At 40.3% G+C, this 14876-nt stretch overlaps 4 protein-coding genes across 11 annotated transcripts; 1 reads left to right on the plus strand and 3 right to left on the minus strand.

The window, feature by feature from the left end:
- Positions 1 to 637: 637 nt before the first annotated feature.
- LOC100141857 (uncharacterized) lies at positions 638 to 2725 on the plus strand. 2 transcript variants are annotated; one of them, XM_001812081.3, is made up of 6 exons: positions 638 to 1024; positions 1076 to 1208; positions 1506 to 1730; positions 1777 to 1898; positions 1943 to 2217; positions 2273 to 2725. In XM_001812081.3, the coding sequence occupies exons 1-5, from the start codon at positions 833 to 835 to the stop codon at positions 2165 to 2167; spliced, it is 897 nt and encodes a 298-aa protein (XP_001812133.1). In that variant the 5' UTR covers positions 638 to 832; the 3' UTR covers positions 2168 to 2217; positions 2273 to 2725. The 2 variants fall into 2 exon arrangements, with proteins under 2 accessions (XP_001812133.1, XP_064212809.1); XM_064356739.1 differs by lacking the exon at positions 1506 to 1730 and having other exon boundaries at positions 641 to 1024.
- On the minus strand, positions 2172 to 6233 carry LOC657938 (juvenile hormone esterase-like). The gene is made up of 7 exons (XM_962044.5): positions 5972 to 6233; positions 5769 to 5912; positions 3892 to 4036; positions 3654 to 3848; positions 3415 to 3611; positions 3021 to 3365; positions 2172 to 2653 (listed from the first exon to the last, which is right to left on the minus strand). Exons 1-7 carry the CDS (start codon positions 6146 to 6148, stop codon positions 2177 to 2179), a joined length of 1680 nt encoding a protein of 559 aa, XP_967137.2. The 5' UTR covers positions 6149 to 6233; the 3' UTR covers positions 2172 to 2176.
- A 1154-nt stretch (positions 6234 to 7387) lies between these two features.
- LOC100142267 (uncharacterized protein) lies at positions 7388 to 11978 on the minus strand. 7 transcript variants are annotated; one of them, XM_008195910.3, is made up of 16 exons: positions 11819 to 11978; positions 11656 to 11768; positions 11190 to 11608; positions 10551 to 10832; positions 10169 to 10505; positions 9873 to 10117; positions 9786 to 9800; positions 9687 to 9701; positions 9345 to 9575; positions 8995 to 9298; positions 8796 to 8941; positions 8475 to 8750; positions 8194 to 8428; positions 8040 to 8142; positions 7646 to 7994; positions 7388 to 7584 (listed from the first exon to the last, which is right to left on the minus strand). In XM_008195910.3, exons 1-16 carry the CDS (start codon positions 11833 to 11835, stop codon positions 7429 to 7431), a joined length of 3243 nt encoding a protein of 1080 aa, XP_008194132.2. In that variant the 5' UTR covers positions 11836 to 11978; the 3' UTR covers positions 7388 to 7428. The 7 variants fall into 7 exon arrangements, with proteins under 7 accessions (XP_008194132.2, XP_008194131.2, XP_064212779.1 ...); XM_008195909.3 differs by having other exon boundaries at positions 7388 to 7596; XM_064356709.1 differs by lacking the exon at positions 9786 to 9800.
- Positions 11979 to 12167: 189 nt separating this feature from the next.
- On the minus strand, positions 12168 to 14832 carry LOC100142463 (uncharacterized protein). The gene is made up of 5 exons (XM_001811944.4): positions 14474 to 14832; positions 14250 to 14424; positions 13836 to 14198; positions 12649 to 13571; positions 12168 to 12597 (listed from the first exon to the last, which is right to left on the minus strand). The coding sequence occupies exons 1-5, from the start codon at positions 14532 to 14534 to the stop codon at positions 12446 to 12448; spliced, it is 1674 nt and encodes a 557-aa protein (XP_001811996.1). The 5' UTR covers positions 14535 to 14832; the 3' UTR covers positions 12168 to 12445.
- Between the last annotated feature and the right edge of the window lie 44 nt (positions 14833 to 14876).

Below are 14876 nucleotides of genomic sequence, written 5' to 3' on the forward strand. Positions count from 1 at the left end.
TGTGTGCCGGGTCTGACTTTTTAATTACTTGCGTCAAGACATCAGTTTTTTGACTTGGGAAATATGAGGGACGTCTCACACTTGGAGATAAAGATACTCCATTTTCGCAATGGTTTAGTCAATACAAAACATATCTGTTTGTGTTTCAAAACCATTAAGTAACAAAAATTTCAAGTGCTCTTGATGTCAGACATTCAGATGGAGGAAAATTTCGTGTTGTGCAGCTACCAGCCCACGAGATTGAAAGAAATGTGTAAACAAAACGTCAAATTTATAAGCTGGTGGTTGCGCAACAAATGAAAAATGGTCTAAGAGCTCGTGTAGCAGAAACTTTGTTTGTATTGTTACTTGATGAAAAGTCAAGTTGGTAGCAATTGCGCTTTTCTTGGATTATTTGTTTTCGACGAATGGTAGTGACAATGCCGCCATTTTGATGCTATTTACGCACATCGACGAAAGATCTTTATCTCTATTTTACCCACTTTATTGTAAATAACCACGATGTGATAACAACGCACAAAACATTTCTTTATCATATTATTTAAAACAGATTTTCCTGGTTGCAAAATTTGTTTCATATCTCTGAATTTTTCCTGGCGAGCGAGTCAATAAGAGTGGCGGAAATGCACGCATCTGCGATCTTATTTCCCATTTTCCTCTAATTCGCCCCGAAAAACAAATCGGAAAAAGCTGAAAACAAAGCGAGTGCTTTGTTCCACCTCGAGCGCAATCTCATTACACAAAAACCGGAAAATGCCCTCGAACCTAAATTGCATTTGACGTTTTCAACTGTCACTCTCTTTCGGCCCTATTTCCCTCTAAATTTCCAGTGATGAGTCGTCGGGCGCGTCTCGAAGAAGAAAAACAGCGCCACTTGAACTCCGAACTCGAAGAAGAGGAAAACCGCCTGAAAGCCCAACGCGAACGCATCTACGCACCTATAATATGGAAACGGTTGGGTTCCGGTATCCGGATCCAAGACTTAAAGCCGGTTTATTACGATCAAGTTTTGCGAATAATCCAAGTCGGTGTCACTACGTGACAAAATGCGCTTTCACCGGTTTTGTGCTTTCAGGAATGCTATTTTCAAGAGGAGGTGCTTTGTCGGAATAGCAACCTCGGAGAGGATCCAGACTCGATAAAATCCTTCCTAAATATGGTGCTGTTTTACTTGAAAGATCGCACTTCCATTATCGCGCTGGATGAGTGTGAGTTATCTGATAGGGGAGAGCTGTGTTTGTTAAAGCGAAAATAAGCACCGAAAAGCGATTTTACTGCCGTTTTATCTCGCGCTAAATCTTTTCATTAAACACAAATAAAAAGTGCGAAAGCTTGTTAGGCGCAAGGCGAAGCCGAGATGACAAAAAATCACAATTTAGAAAAAGTTAAGAGCTGACAACACGACCTAAGCTTACAATCGAGAATCTTCAAGCTTATTGCGTTTTCTGTTTATTCTTATTTACAGAAAAAAATAGGAAATATCTATCAGTTTTTTTAAATCTCAGCCAACGAAGACGCTGTCGCTGGCTTCCTGGTGCTCAAAGCCGTACACAAAACCGACTTTAGCAACGTCTTCGGGCGCGTTTTCCACGTGGAGGGCGAAGCCCACAAAAAGTGCCTCGCGTTCACAAACTACCTCGGCCGAAAAGCCGACGTTTATACCGACCTCAACTGTGACATATTCCTCCAATTTTGTCTGTTATGCATCCGACCAGAATACCGCAAAAAGGGTTAGCTAAATCACCTCCTAACCATCCCCTAATCCCAGATTTATAGCTCTAGGTCTACAACTATTCCTCTCGGCTGTAGACGTAGCCCGATCCCTGAATATCCCCGTCGTAATGGGAATCCTGTCCTGTTGGACCCTCCAAAAGCTCGCAAAACGAATCGGAATGAAAGTAAAATTATGCAAAGTCAGGCAACCAACAATACAATCTTGTAGACCGTTTTTGAGATTGATTACGTGGGCTGGCGGGACAGATTCAACGAGATGATTTTCGACGATCCCGGAATTGGGAATTACACGTGTGCCGTAATGGCGGGGCCGGTGCCGCCGCCCCCGGAGGTGGAACCGCCTCCGAAGGTGGACGAAGTCGAGGAGAAGCTCACGCGGGAGGAGAAACGCAAAGCCAAGGAAAAGAAGAAGAGGAAGCAAGGGACGAAATGAAAGATTTTGTCACAGTTCATCTTTTATTTCCTGTGTTTTTGCATGAATTGGTAAAGAACGCCAAAATTCGGCGCGTGATTTGAACAGTCCTTGTCTCATTTCCAGGCTGTCCAGGTTGATGTTGTAGTATTCCATGTCTTTAGATATGACAGGAGTCCACTTATTTGGGATGTCTTCGTTGGTAACTGGAGTTGGATCGCCGAATTTTGCAAAATTGGTCCAAAGTGTGGTCATGATTTTGGCCATTTTTTTGTCGTCCGGACTTGGGGGCTTGTCTGGGAAAAGCCCATCACCTATGGGGAATAGGTACTGAAGTTCGTCCGCGTGACACACTCCATAGTCCTTTTCCTTGTCTCCGAAAATTTCGGTAAAACTGGCAACGCCACGATGGCCAAATAAATAATAATAGACCGGCTTTTTGCCATATTTGAGGTAGTACCGAATGGCCTCGTCGGCACCGTTCAGGAACCAGCCATCAGTGTACATCTAAAACCAAATTTGGAAAATTCACAAAAGATTTTTTAAATATCCTTAAAACATTAAAGTCACTACAATGAACTATTGGAAAAATGTTTAGTATGTAATATTAGGTTGGTAGTATTCCCGCGCTTGTAATCCTCCGCTGATTTTGACACCTGTCATTTTGTGGTCCTATCAAATTCGAATTAAAAAGGTGTTGTGTTAACGATGTTTAACACTACTTTAAAAGTGTTAATCGTTTTAAGTTTGTCTGTCAGTGAATATTTATAGGTGTTTGTGGATTTTGAAGGAATTACTGAAGTTTGCTGCCGAACTACTTTTTGCGCGGAGTTTCAGTAATTTGTTTTTTTTTTAATTTTTCGTCTATACTTACATCCACAACATCAAAGCGCGAACTTTCGGTAATTTTCGACGCCCCAAAGTAAAATTTGCGAATTTTGTTGGTCACTTCCTTAGCCCTACTACTTGTCTCGTCGTAAAGTAGCGAAATGGGCACAACTTCATTGAACTTGTCGTCAAGTTCGTCAATTAAATACGGGTTACCAAAAATACCAGCGGCGCGAAGCGCCCCATCGTTGGTATTCAACCCCACGATCCATGGTACTTGACTGAAAGTACCTTTTTTCATGGTCTCGCTGGGGTGTTCGACTAGGAAGGCACCTTCAGTGGCGGGTTCAATGGTCGGTTTGAAGGGAATCATGGGATCAGTGTCCCATTTCTAAAATTTGGTTGTAATAATTTTATGGTTTAGATTTATGGCACAGTACCATAAAAATTTGGTCTTTGGCGACTAGATCATAGACAGGAATGTGCCTCAAACACTCGACTAAAGCCTCACTTGAACCGGTATCGCACCCAAATTCCTCAGCCAACATTTTGGCATGTTTGGCCCCTTGATTTTCGGGTGCCACGGCCCAGAGACAGTGCGCGGTGCCGCTCTGTGAGATTGCCGTGTGGAAAAGCCCTACGATTTTTTTTACAAGGGCGTAAAAATTCACTTACTAACCTTTGCTGAGAGGGGACACCATGTGCAGCTGGACGCTGGCACCGCCTGCCGATTCGCCAAAAATAGTGATTTTTGAGGCATCGCCCCCGAATTCCCCGATGTTGTCTTTGACCCACCTCAGGGCCAGGTTCTGGTCCTTCATGCCGTTGTTTCCGGGACAGACGGAGTCCCCAGTGCTTAGGAATCCCAGCGCTCCTGGAACTTTGATTAGAGCGGGACAAAAAGGGCGAAAAATCACCTAATCTGTAATTGGGGACAACAAGGACAACGTCACGGTCAAGGAGAATTTCGGGGCCGTACCACATGGAGTTGCCGCCGCCACAAAGCCAACCGCCCCCGTGGAAGAACACCATGACAGGTAGAGGGGTGGCAGATTGACCCACCTTGCAAGCATTTTTTAAAGCATTTCAAATGCTAGATTAAGTCATAACTATTATTAAATCAGGTCAGGTCGAATTACTCAAACCGATTGCTTTACATTATTACAATCACTTTTTCCCATTTCGAATCAAAAGTGTAAATTGGACAAATTGTTTTTACATAAAAAGTGACGGTTCTATAAGGTTTTGACGACTTTCCATATGAAGTAACATTGTAACGCTACAATATAAATCATTCATGAACGACACTTAACAATTTAATCGCATTACGGAATAAAAATCTCATTCATGCTCCATTTAAATGTTGGTTAATCGTAATTTGCTAGACGTGGCATTTTTCTAATTAAGTGATTGTAAGGAATTCCTCGGGTTTGTATGAATTATCGGGGAATTAAAACAACATTATTTTAATTTATTCATAGGCGATATGGAGCGGCTTCTTGACTTATTTAAGTAATTTGGCACAAAAAATCGAACCAACTAGCCGGTTTTATTACGCAATAGGTAAAGTATTGCAAATTCATACAACAAAGCGGAAACAAAGGCCTGAATATAATGAAAAAACAAAGTGAAGTTTGAACTGAAATAAATTTGAATAACTAATAAAAGTCAGTTATTGTAGAATTGTTCGGTTACAAAAACAAAACTTTCATAATTTTGTCTAAATTAGGTGTGAAATTATTGTTTTTCAATACATTTGTGTTTACTCAAGCGATTTAAACACTTTGAAAATTAAATTTATGGACACGTCTGTTAATTCGATAATTACGGGTTATAAGCACGACCGCTTGAGTCAATTAGCCTTCTCGTTGCGTGACAATTAACCGGAGGATAATTTTTTGTTTCCCCCAATTTCATTAGAGCTTATTTATTAATAGTGAAAAATAAGACAAAAAATAGGCTCTTGCTATTTAATTTGCACGTTTTCTAAATAAATGTTGACATAATAGTTATTTATATGAGACTTCATTGAAGTCAAATAGTTACCTAAACTTCAGATAATATGAAGACTGCAAACATAAGAACCGATTCATTTACATTTGTTAAATAAAATCTGGTGCCACACTTTCCCAAGAAATATAGATAATTGAAATGTTCAATAGGTACCTACCCAATATTTTAAAACAAAAATTATAAATAATATGAATTTTATATTGCGGTCTTTGGTTGCCCAAAAATCGAAAATATGAGAAAATGCTTGAACTTTTTCAAATCGCATTGTAGAATTAAATCTGCATAAATGTGTTTCAATAAATTACGTCAATCAATAAACGTTGAATTTTATTTTATTTCTACCTATTATTTTATATTTTTATTTAAATTTGAATGATAAAATTTTAATTTATGTGGAAAATAAGCTTGGAACACTATTTATTGTACGTTATCTGTTTCATTGAGCGATTAAATGCAAAAGTAGGTAGTGAACACACATCACTAATACTTAGTTTTTGATAAGAAGATAAGAATTTACAAACATTTTAAATAATTTTTACATAAATAAAAAGCCAGCGTATTTTCTGTTACAGATATTAAAAACCACACAGCAACTCAAGGCTGTATCAAAAGTCGATCATATCTGTATTCTAATAAACTAGCTAATGCGTCAAATTAAAAATGTATTCATTTTTCACAGCATGAATTGCATTAAAATAATTACTTCTGAAAAATGAATTGATGCAACATTTGGGTAATTTTCCGTAATTCCGAGTCAAAACAACGTAAAATTTCCAAATACCTGTGGCGTATAAACATTGAGGTAGAGGCAGTCCTCGTCCCCCTCAATCAGCGTGGCCCTCCTGTAGATATCCCTCTGTGGGCACACGTTGTGCCTGGAGGTGGCCTCCTTGACCCCATCCCACTTATCCCCAGGGACCGGCGCCTGCCGAAAATTCAAACCCGTTCTCCTTGAATACACGTCCACGTGTGCCACAAATTTACCTTAAATCTGAGGGCCCCCAAGGGCGGCTTGGCGAAGGGAATGCCCTCGAAGGCGCTGAAGGTGCGGTTGCCTTTCGTCGTCTGGTACTTCCCCCGGAGCCGGCCCTGGGTGGTGTCGGCCTCGGGCGCCCCCGACGCCAGCGTCACCAAGAGGCACAACCAGACTATAGTCAACATTTGTCTTCCGATGAGACGACAAGACTCTTAACCGGCCAGCAGGCGCTTTAAGGTGATAGGTGTGAGGTGGGGACGTTTCGTAATTAACGACTATTTGAATAAATGTGGTGTGGAGTAGCCCTGGCTCTAATGAGACCGTTTGAGGCGGCCTCGGGGATTTTACGCCTGATTACGGTTGAGAAACAGCGATTTTGATTTTTCTATACGGTTCAATAACATTGCGCTAACTACCAGTTCGAGAGTAATTAATACAAATAACTGAGTGAATTGTTGTGATTGCTTGACGGTTTCGGAAGCAAATTAAATGTAGTTAAAGTGTAGTTGTAAAACGAGATAATTTAATCAGACCAATCAAGATAAACAGTTAACAATGAGAAATAATTAAGACTTAAGTACTAGTTCTTAGGATCCATTTAGTTTTCGAGTAAAACCAGTTTTCCACGAAGTGTCCAAATTTTAATTGCTAATTTTGTGCCAATCGAATAAAATTTTATTTTCTTGTAGCATGTTAACGAAATTGCTGTCAAGTAGCTAATTATTACAAATTTATTCTTCATTCAACCAGTGATGATGCTTACTAGTTGTAAATTATCTTAATCTTAATGTTTAATTCAAGACATGCCAGTATTAAGTTTTTAACTGTAATTTCAGTGATGATAATAATCAATGGCATTAGCATAACTGCTCAGTTTTAAATTAAATTTAAACACCTGTTTATTAATTTATTATTGGTCACAATCATATGATGTCTCGAAAAAGTTTATTAAATAAAAAAATGTACAAGAAACTCAGCTACAATGTGCTGTATGACAATTATGCATGCATATTTAATTTATATTAAATAGTAGGAGTATTAATTAAAATAATTAGTCAGTATTTCTCAGTGAAATAGTTATTTTGTCGGGTGGCCATATTTTCAAATTGTTAGATATTATAGGCAGCCAGTAAAACACCAAAAAAAATCTGACAATTAGGCATAGAATATTATTTTATACGATTTTGTTTGTTGATTCAGTTCCTTGTCTTTACTGACTATTGAGCTTTGATAAAGATAACCAGTTTCCAAAAAAAACCTATTTTTTTGACAACATAGTCAACGTAATTTCCAGAAAATATTGCAATTTGTTGTTTATTTTTTATGGATAGTTTATCAAATCCATAACTTTATCGGACAGAAATCTTCCGTTTCGCAAACACGGCTATAAGCCGAACGGATATTACAAAAATAAAACAACGTACTGCTGAATAAAAACTTTATTTCCAAACGTAATATTACACAGTTACGAAACGAGACAAGTCTCCGAATCATTCTCAAGATCACTCAGCTGCCCCCGTTTCAGCACCGAATTGACCACAGCCCTCGCCAAATACCCCGTCGACTGTATATAAGGCACTTCCATCAACTTCTTAACCCCATCACTGTGCAAGCCATGATCCTGTAACATATCCTTGACTCCACACATACCACCATTTCCAGTCCACATCCTCCAAACCTACCTTAACATACATTTCCGCCGCATCATTGACCAACTGCTCCAAATCCAACGCCTGACTGAAAAACAACTCGGGATTCCGCCCCAAAATCGTCGAAACAATACTCAACAACTCCACCACCAACTGTCTATATTCCGGCCGGTGGATACAATTCAACATCTCCTCAACAAGAAGCGAAAAAGTCAACTCACACTTTGCCAAATTCGACATTGTGGGTTGCTGGGGCAGGACCGTACCCGAAACTTTGATCCCTTGGGGCGTCCGGGCCATCACGTCCCACACCTGGTGGTAGAAAAAAGTGGGCACCCGGCAGAGACACCCCTCTAGTTGGCGTTTTTGAAACGGAGTCAATCTAGCAACAAGGGGCTATAAAACAAAAAAGCAAACACCAACTCACTTTTCTTTTGCCCCCCATTCTTTAATCGACAAGACTTTGTACAACAATTGGCGCACTTCGTAAGGACTATGATCTTCAAGTTTTTTCTTATCACCAAATATCTCTGAAAGGGCGATTTCAAACTAAAAAAATTAATGACAAAATTGCAAACTACCCAAATAACACTTGATGGCTTCCAAGACCCAGCCCACTCGAATTTTGAGAATTCCTTTAAACAGATCAGGGTTTGTTGCGATCAAACGCCCACAATAAAGAATGATTTCTTGTTGGAGAACTGCACCAATGACATCGTACGGCTGGATTGTGTTATAGACCACGTGCTGTATTTCGGCTGGCGTCATTGGTTTATCGAAAACAGTTTCTTTCTGACCGATCACGCCCACAGTTAGCTACAATATTACTTTTACAAGACGAACAACTACTCAATTAATTTACTTGTTTTCCGTGGACTAAAACAGCCGTAATGAACGGACTTATCGAGTCGACATTGTGCGACAAAAGACTGCTAGTGTAGCGCACGGCAGCCCAATGTCTCAAACAGCCAGCTTGATGATAAATACTGTGCAAATGTTCGGCCACAGTATGATCAAAAACCTTAAAATCCCCCCCTTCACGCTTCAACAAAATACCGAAAAGTTGGCACTTTGCGTACAAACTTTCCGACTGTTTAATCGTTTCGACTATCTCAAGAGTTGTATTTTTCTTAAAATGCTAAACAACCAATCAAAACGAGCCAAATGTCACAAACCGACTCACCAAAAAATCTTTAAGTTCGTCATGGTAGTTAAGAACACGTGGTACATCAGTCAAACTTTGATAACCGATATAGTCATGTTGCAATTGTTTAAACTGGGCGTATGTGTCAACAGGCTGGTCCAAAACATTCATAAAATCCAAATGTTCTGTAAGTAATTAAATTGCAAGAAAATGGTTTGTGTGCGTGCCCAATTATTACCAACACAAGAACTCGAAATTAAATTTTGAAGCCGGCCTACTCTGACTTTAACACCATCACAATACCCTTTTTTGAGCATGGCAAGTAAGTCGAGCATTTTCTTGAATTGTGGGTCCCGCATATGTTCCTCACGTATCAAAAGACACACAGTTGGCCGCCCTGATAACCGCCAATACTTGCCAACGAATTGCAACTCAGTCTTAATATCGTCAATCAGCAACTCCATATCTCTGTACAAGTAAAAATCCGACACTTCAAATATGAGAGGGTAACAAAGGACGGTCGCCCCGCACACTCGATAAACCTAAAGATTGACATACAACCGGTTCGGTTATAACCGCAAAGCCTACTTTGCTGGTGCCCAAACTCCCGATAGGTCTAAGCGGACGTCCTTGCAACTTCAACTTGTGATTGACACCGAGATTTTCGTAAACTTTAACTAACTGAGTCGACGACCAGATTTGAACAGGCTCTACTTCATGTGGTGTTTGGGTCTGGATACCGTAGGTGGCCATCATGGCTTGCAGACGCATCGATTCGGCAATTAAAACAATCTGGACCACCAAATCGGTTGCAGTGCCCTGTGATTGCAAAAAACAATTGGCATGCAAATATCACGGACGGGACAATGATAAGGTGGACAAGTGTGAGTAAAATTTGACAGTTAACAAAAAAACAATTAAATTACTTACAACGGACGGTTTCGCCTGGAAACACAGAACAAAAAATTAATAAAACTCGTGTTAGAAAAGTGTGCGTGTGAGTGAGTGGGGGTTGAAAAAATTACTTACAACAGAGAATTTTGCCTGAAAGCAAATGAGTAATTATAACCAGCCCTGGTCAAATTAAGTGTGTGTGTAAAAAAATTGATTGGTTACCTGAAAAGCAGAGTAGCGGCCCCCTTTACGTGGCCGGTTGTACGAAGGGAGGTAGCGTCTGATTGGGTCAAGTTCATTGATGTGGAGAAGTCCAGCGGTTAAAAGTTGGGCCAAAATGAACATTGATTGGTTCCAGAGGAAAAGACCGCCCTCGGTGGAGGCGGTGCGAGGAATGGCGTTGGGGGCGGAGCGTTCGGCTCCAATATTCTCAGCCGAGACGTAATAATATTGGGGAATTACCGGGTCTAGAATTTTAATTATAGCTCAACCTGATTTAATAATAATCGATATTTTACCGCCGTTTTGGTCGAGGTAAATTCGTTGTTTTAGCAAGTCTTGATATTCGGAAATTTGGTCGGGCAATGATTTAAAAACCCCATCAATTATCATAAAGATGTAAAATAGGGGCCATTCGCATTCGATGTTTTCGAAATGTTTGATTTCACCTTTCTCGTAATAGCGCCGTTTTTTGTCCTCAACATGCGTCTTGTAACCGTCGCGAATGAAGCGTTTAAACCCATACTTGCCTTTTAAATGACTAACAATATTGTTTTTTGCCTCGTTGTACAATAAATCTTCATGGGTTGAAAAAGCCGGAAATGAGATTGTAGGTAAGAGAGCCGAATCGACTTCCTACAAACACATTTAATGCGACTGAAAAAAGGCGGGACGTATTACTTTAGAGCTCGACTCTCGCGGAAGTAGTGTCTCAAAAATGCTCCGGTTACGATTGTGAGCATCGATATCAACGTAGACGACGCTCCAGGAAGCCCCTTTTTCCCCAAATAAATTACACCCGTTGATAGCCTCCAAGGCCGATTTGGCCAAACCAATTGAACTAGCGTGGATTTCAGGAGTACCATCATTATATTTACTTCCACGTTCCCACATGCCGTAATCAGGGGTCCGATAAGCCCTCTCGACGTAATAGACCAAGTTTTGCACAAACGCCACCTCATCCTAACACAAAATATTAGCGCCTAGCAGCAGCAAAGTGCGTTTAATTTCTTTTCTGTTCTCAACTGCTTGTCTTTGTATTTTATTTCGCAAATTAGTTATTAATTTGACTAATGAACGCAATTTTTTATGTCATAAGTATAACTGGTTGCATATTATTGGGGTAAAATTATGTTTAAACACGTTGTTTCTAATATTTATAATTATTATTACGGTTCCTTTCCATATTAGACAAAATTTAAAAATGTTCAAACGCAAACAAACCGACCTTGTGTTAAAATTTGGGACAAGATTACAGAATTTTAGAGCATCCCCAGTATGTTCAAAAAATCTAAACCTCTGGCGTTACATTCAATTTACCTGAGTGTAAATAATCTGGAGGCCTGAGGCAATCATTTGCACTAAAAACAGCAAATAAATGGAAACGGCATCAATTTGAAGGTGGTTGTACGACTCGTCCGTGTAGACTTCGTTTCCTGTCGTTAGGTGAAACTTTACATGAAGAGCATGAACGTTGCATTGGTTTTTCTTGAATAATTCGATTCTGGAGGCTTGTTTGATCCAACATTCGAGAATGCCTCGCATGCATTTGACTGCTGATTGTCCCAATTCGTACGATTTGCCCCTGTCATCGTCAATTCGACGGTAGGCTTGATACAGCCCCCATACGGCGGCCGCGCAATAAACACTCTCGCGAACGCTCCCGATTTTAGTATCACTAGATAAAACGGGGAAAAGCCCCGTTATGGGGCTCTGATACAGCAAAAGTTGGCGTTTGACTGTAAAAAATTGCTTATTTGGGGTTGTACTAAGCGCTGGAGGGTACCCATGCCATAGTAGATGTCCAGCTGGCGGACGGTGTCCTCATAGTTTGACACTTTGAGGAATTGCTCGTAATTTATATTGTCTTCGAGGAGGCTGCCTCTGCGAGGAAGGTGGCTAATAAAATCGGAAAATAATACCAGAGTGTAAATACAGTTACCAGTTACCTTTTTTCACCGGTCATTTTAAAATGTGTTATTTTTGCATCTTGTAATTAAAAGTTAGGTAACAATGTCACGACAAGGGCATAAAAAAGGTAAGGTTATGGGTTATGTTTTTGTTTGGTCTTTGGTTGTCAGAAACGTCAATATACCGGGTGATTCACCGAAATGTTATGTCTGTGTCTTTCGGTTCTGAAAATTTGGGGCGCAAACGGTGAGTGTGATAATTACGTTTTGAAAAAATTGTTCGCCTGAAACATGTGTTTGTCCCACGATACATACTTTTTGTAATTTTCTTTAAATTACTTTTTGCGTTTTGTGGCAGGGAGGGGAAGGACGTGAAGAGTAAAAAAAGTTTAAAATAAAAATGGTTTATTTAAACGTACAGAATATATTCAATGAATTTGTTTAACTACAATCATTTTCTATTACATATGTACAAAATTTTCAGTAAAATGCTAAAATACGCAAAACTGCTACATGAATTTTGATTGGCAACACAAAGTGATTGAACATTTATTGAGCAAAACGTCTGATAAAATATAGCGATAATGTACAAAAAGTTGAACTAATGCATCTTAAAAAAAGTCAACGGATTAATTTAATAATAATAAATTAGAAAATAAATAAATATCAGTTAGCAGCATCACCAACACTTGTTAATTCCGAACTCTGAACTTGCAAAATCACTGTTTCACTATCATCTGTCACGACATCAGCGCTTGAAAATTGTTCTTCGTTTGTTTTTGTACTGTCACTTTTCATTTCCACAACTTCACCTTCAGCTAAAACGAAACAATTAGGAAAGAAATCCCCAAATCCAGCTAATCACTTACGCAGAATAAAAAAATCGCCCTTTTCACTCGACGTAACTTGTTCCTCCTCTTCAACTTGCTCCACTTGTTCCTCAGCCACATGATTATTCGGAATTCTAAACTCCTCAATTTGCGTATCAAAATCGTCAGTTGTAACACCAGACGCCTTCAAAATATCGCCCAAAACCGACGATTTCCCATTTTCTTTACTCACACTGGGCGGCGCCTCTGTCACCACTGCGGGCGTCGTGGTTTTGGGGGCCACTGTATTCACGATGTACAATGGGGGCGAGGAGGTGCTCGTTGTTGTCTTCCCCACTATTTTACCCCCAATTGGCAACACTTTAATCCCCCCTTTTGAATTAAGCAACGAGAGCGGAATCACTTTCTTAGTCGTCGGATTTGTTTTAACAGTCACAACTTTATGTTTCAACGAATTGATATTATTGGCGGCAGTGACGAGCTGTGGGCTACTTGTCGTGACAATCTTAAACTTTTCGAAATTTTTCACAGAGATATTTTTAACCAACGGTATCGACAAAGTCTTTTGTAGAATACTAGAGGTATGAATCGTTTGAGCGTTCGACACAACGATTAGTTTCTGTCCCAGGGGAGTCCCCGGTTTAGTGATGGTCTTTTTTGGGCACAATTTCACGTCACTAGTGCCTGCTGTTGTGATTTGTTTGAAAGTTAAACTCTGGGTGGGTTTAGTTGGAGTGAAGAGTTTAGCACGAGGTGCTTGATTCTCATTGGAACAACTTGGGGCGTCAGATTTTTGGGGGTAATTATTTATCTCGTTTTGAATCTGCTCGATTGTTTCTTCGCCACTTGGGGGCAACACTACTTTGGGGCCGTTTGACGACTGCATAATCGGATTAAATGGGATTTTTGACTGCGGCTTCAGCTTCATCTGTTCTTTCAGTATTGCCCCTTTCGTCCGTTGCCTACACAAAAATTAATTCTAAAATAAAAACTTCAAAAGACAGTAGATTGGAAGACGAATAGAAACAAATAGAATGATTTTAAACTAATTTAAATCCAACCAATTCACTAATAACTTTGATAAAAAACAAGAAAACTTTTATGGAAAAAATTCTAGCCGGAAACAACGATTTATGTTATTTTGTCTGTATTTTTCATTTCAATAATTTGTACGCGTTTCGTAACCTAATCTTTAGCTATCGGTCAAATTAAAAAAAAGAATCGACCTGTATATTTGTTGAGTCCGACTCATCTTCGGGGGGCCTAGGAGGTGCTGCGCGAGACTGCTATTTTCCGTACAAATGGGTAGTTTCCGCTTCTTGCTGTCTTCAATTTTGGGTGTTTCTGGGACTCGGAACTGCGCCCCCTTGCTCGTTTCTGGCGCCGTTGGCACGGGGGGCTGCATTGGGGGCCGTTTTCGCTCGGTGGCGGCAGGATAGGGCAGTTGTTTGTTGGTCTGGTTGGCGTTTTCGGCCGCCTCATCGGCGATGGCGGAGTAGGCGGTCTGGGGGGCCATTCTGGGTAGCAGCGGCACGGACCTGCGCCCCTCTTGCGCCCAATCTTCCAGCGATTCAGTCAAGCCTGTAACACTAACAGCGCCCCTTGAACCCGGATTTGGTCAAGGGGGTTGTCGGACTTACTGATATGCGATCGTGTTGAGTTTTTCGTCGTTGACGGCTCTCCGAATTTCGGCTTTGTGGCGGTCCTGTGGGATATTAAGCACCTGGCTGGTGTCCTTCAGGAGTTTGCGTTTGTCGGGGTTAAGGGGGCCTTGGGCTCGCAGCGCCGACACGAGATGGGCATAGGCTTCCAGTTCTGGAAATGTCGGACAGGTTGGAGGGACTGGTGCGATTTACGTAAATACCTAAATTCCGCAAACTTTGCATGGATTCTTCTTTTGTCATATCCAACAGCACGGGCCACATTGTTGCTTGCTCAAATCAAAGGCATATTTAACAATACCCAGTGGAAAATAGACGAAAAAAATCAATTTTTACAGTAATGACAGCGTCTTATTTTTTGTGGTTATGTTCACTAGCGACTCTTTTTGCGCAAGGGTTGTCTCGCCTGTACCAGAATTTTCACATCATTTGAAGTGATTTCCAAAATTGCTAAATGCCGTCGCTGAGTTTTCCCTATTTTCCAAATTTATTGTTTTTATTTTGGAAAAATTCTTTGCGAAAGTTTGACAACCTGATCGAGGAACGGCGCCAACTTTACGTTTTTAAATTGGAGCAGAGTTGCCACACTTGAACTAATCCGACATT

This window comes from Tribolium castaneum, chromosome 5 (assembly GCF_031307605.1).
Source record: "Tribolium castaneum strain GA2 chromosome 5, icTriCast1.1, whole genome shotgun sequence".
Taxonomy (NCBI): Eukaryota; Metazoa; Arthropoda; class Insecta; order Coleoptera; family Tenebrionidae; genus Tribolium; species Tribolium castaneum.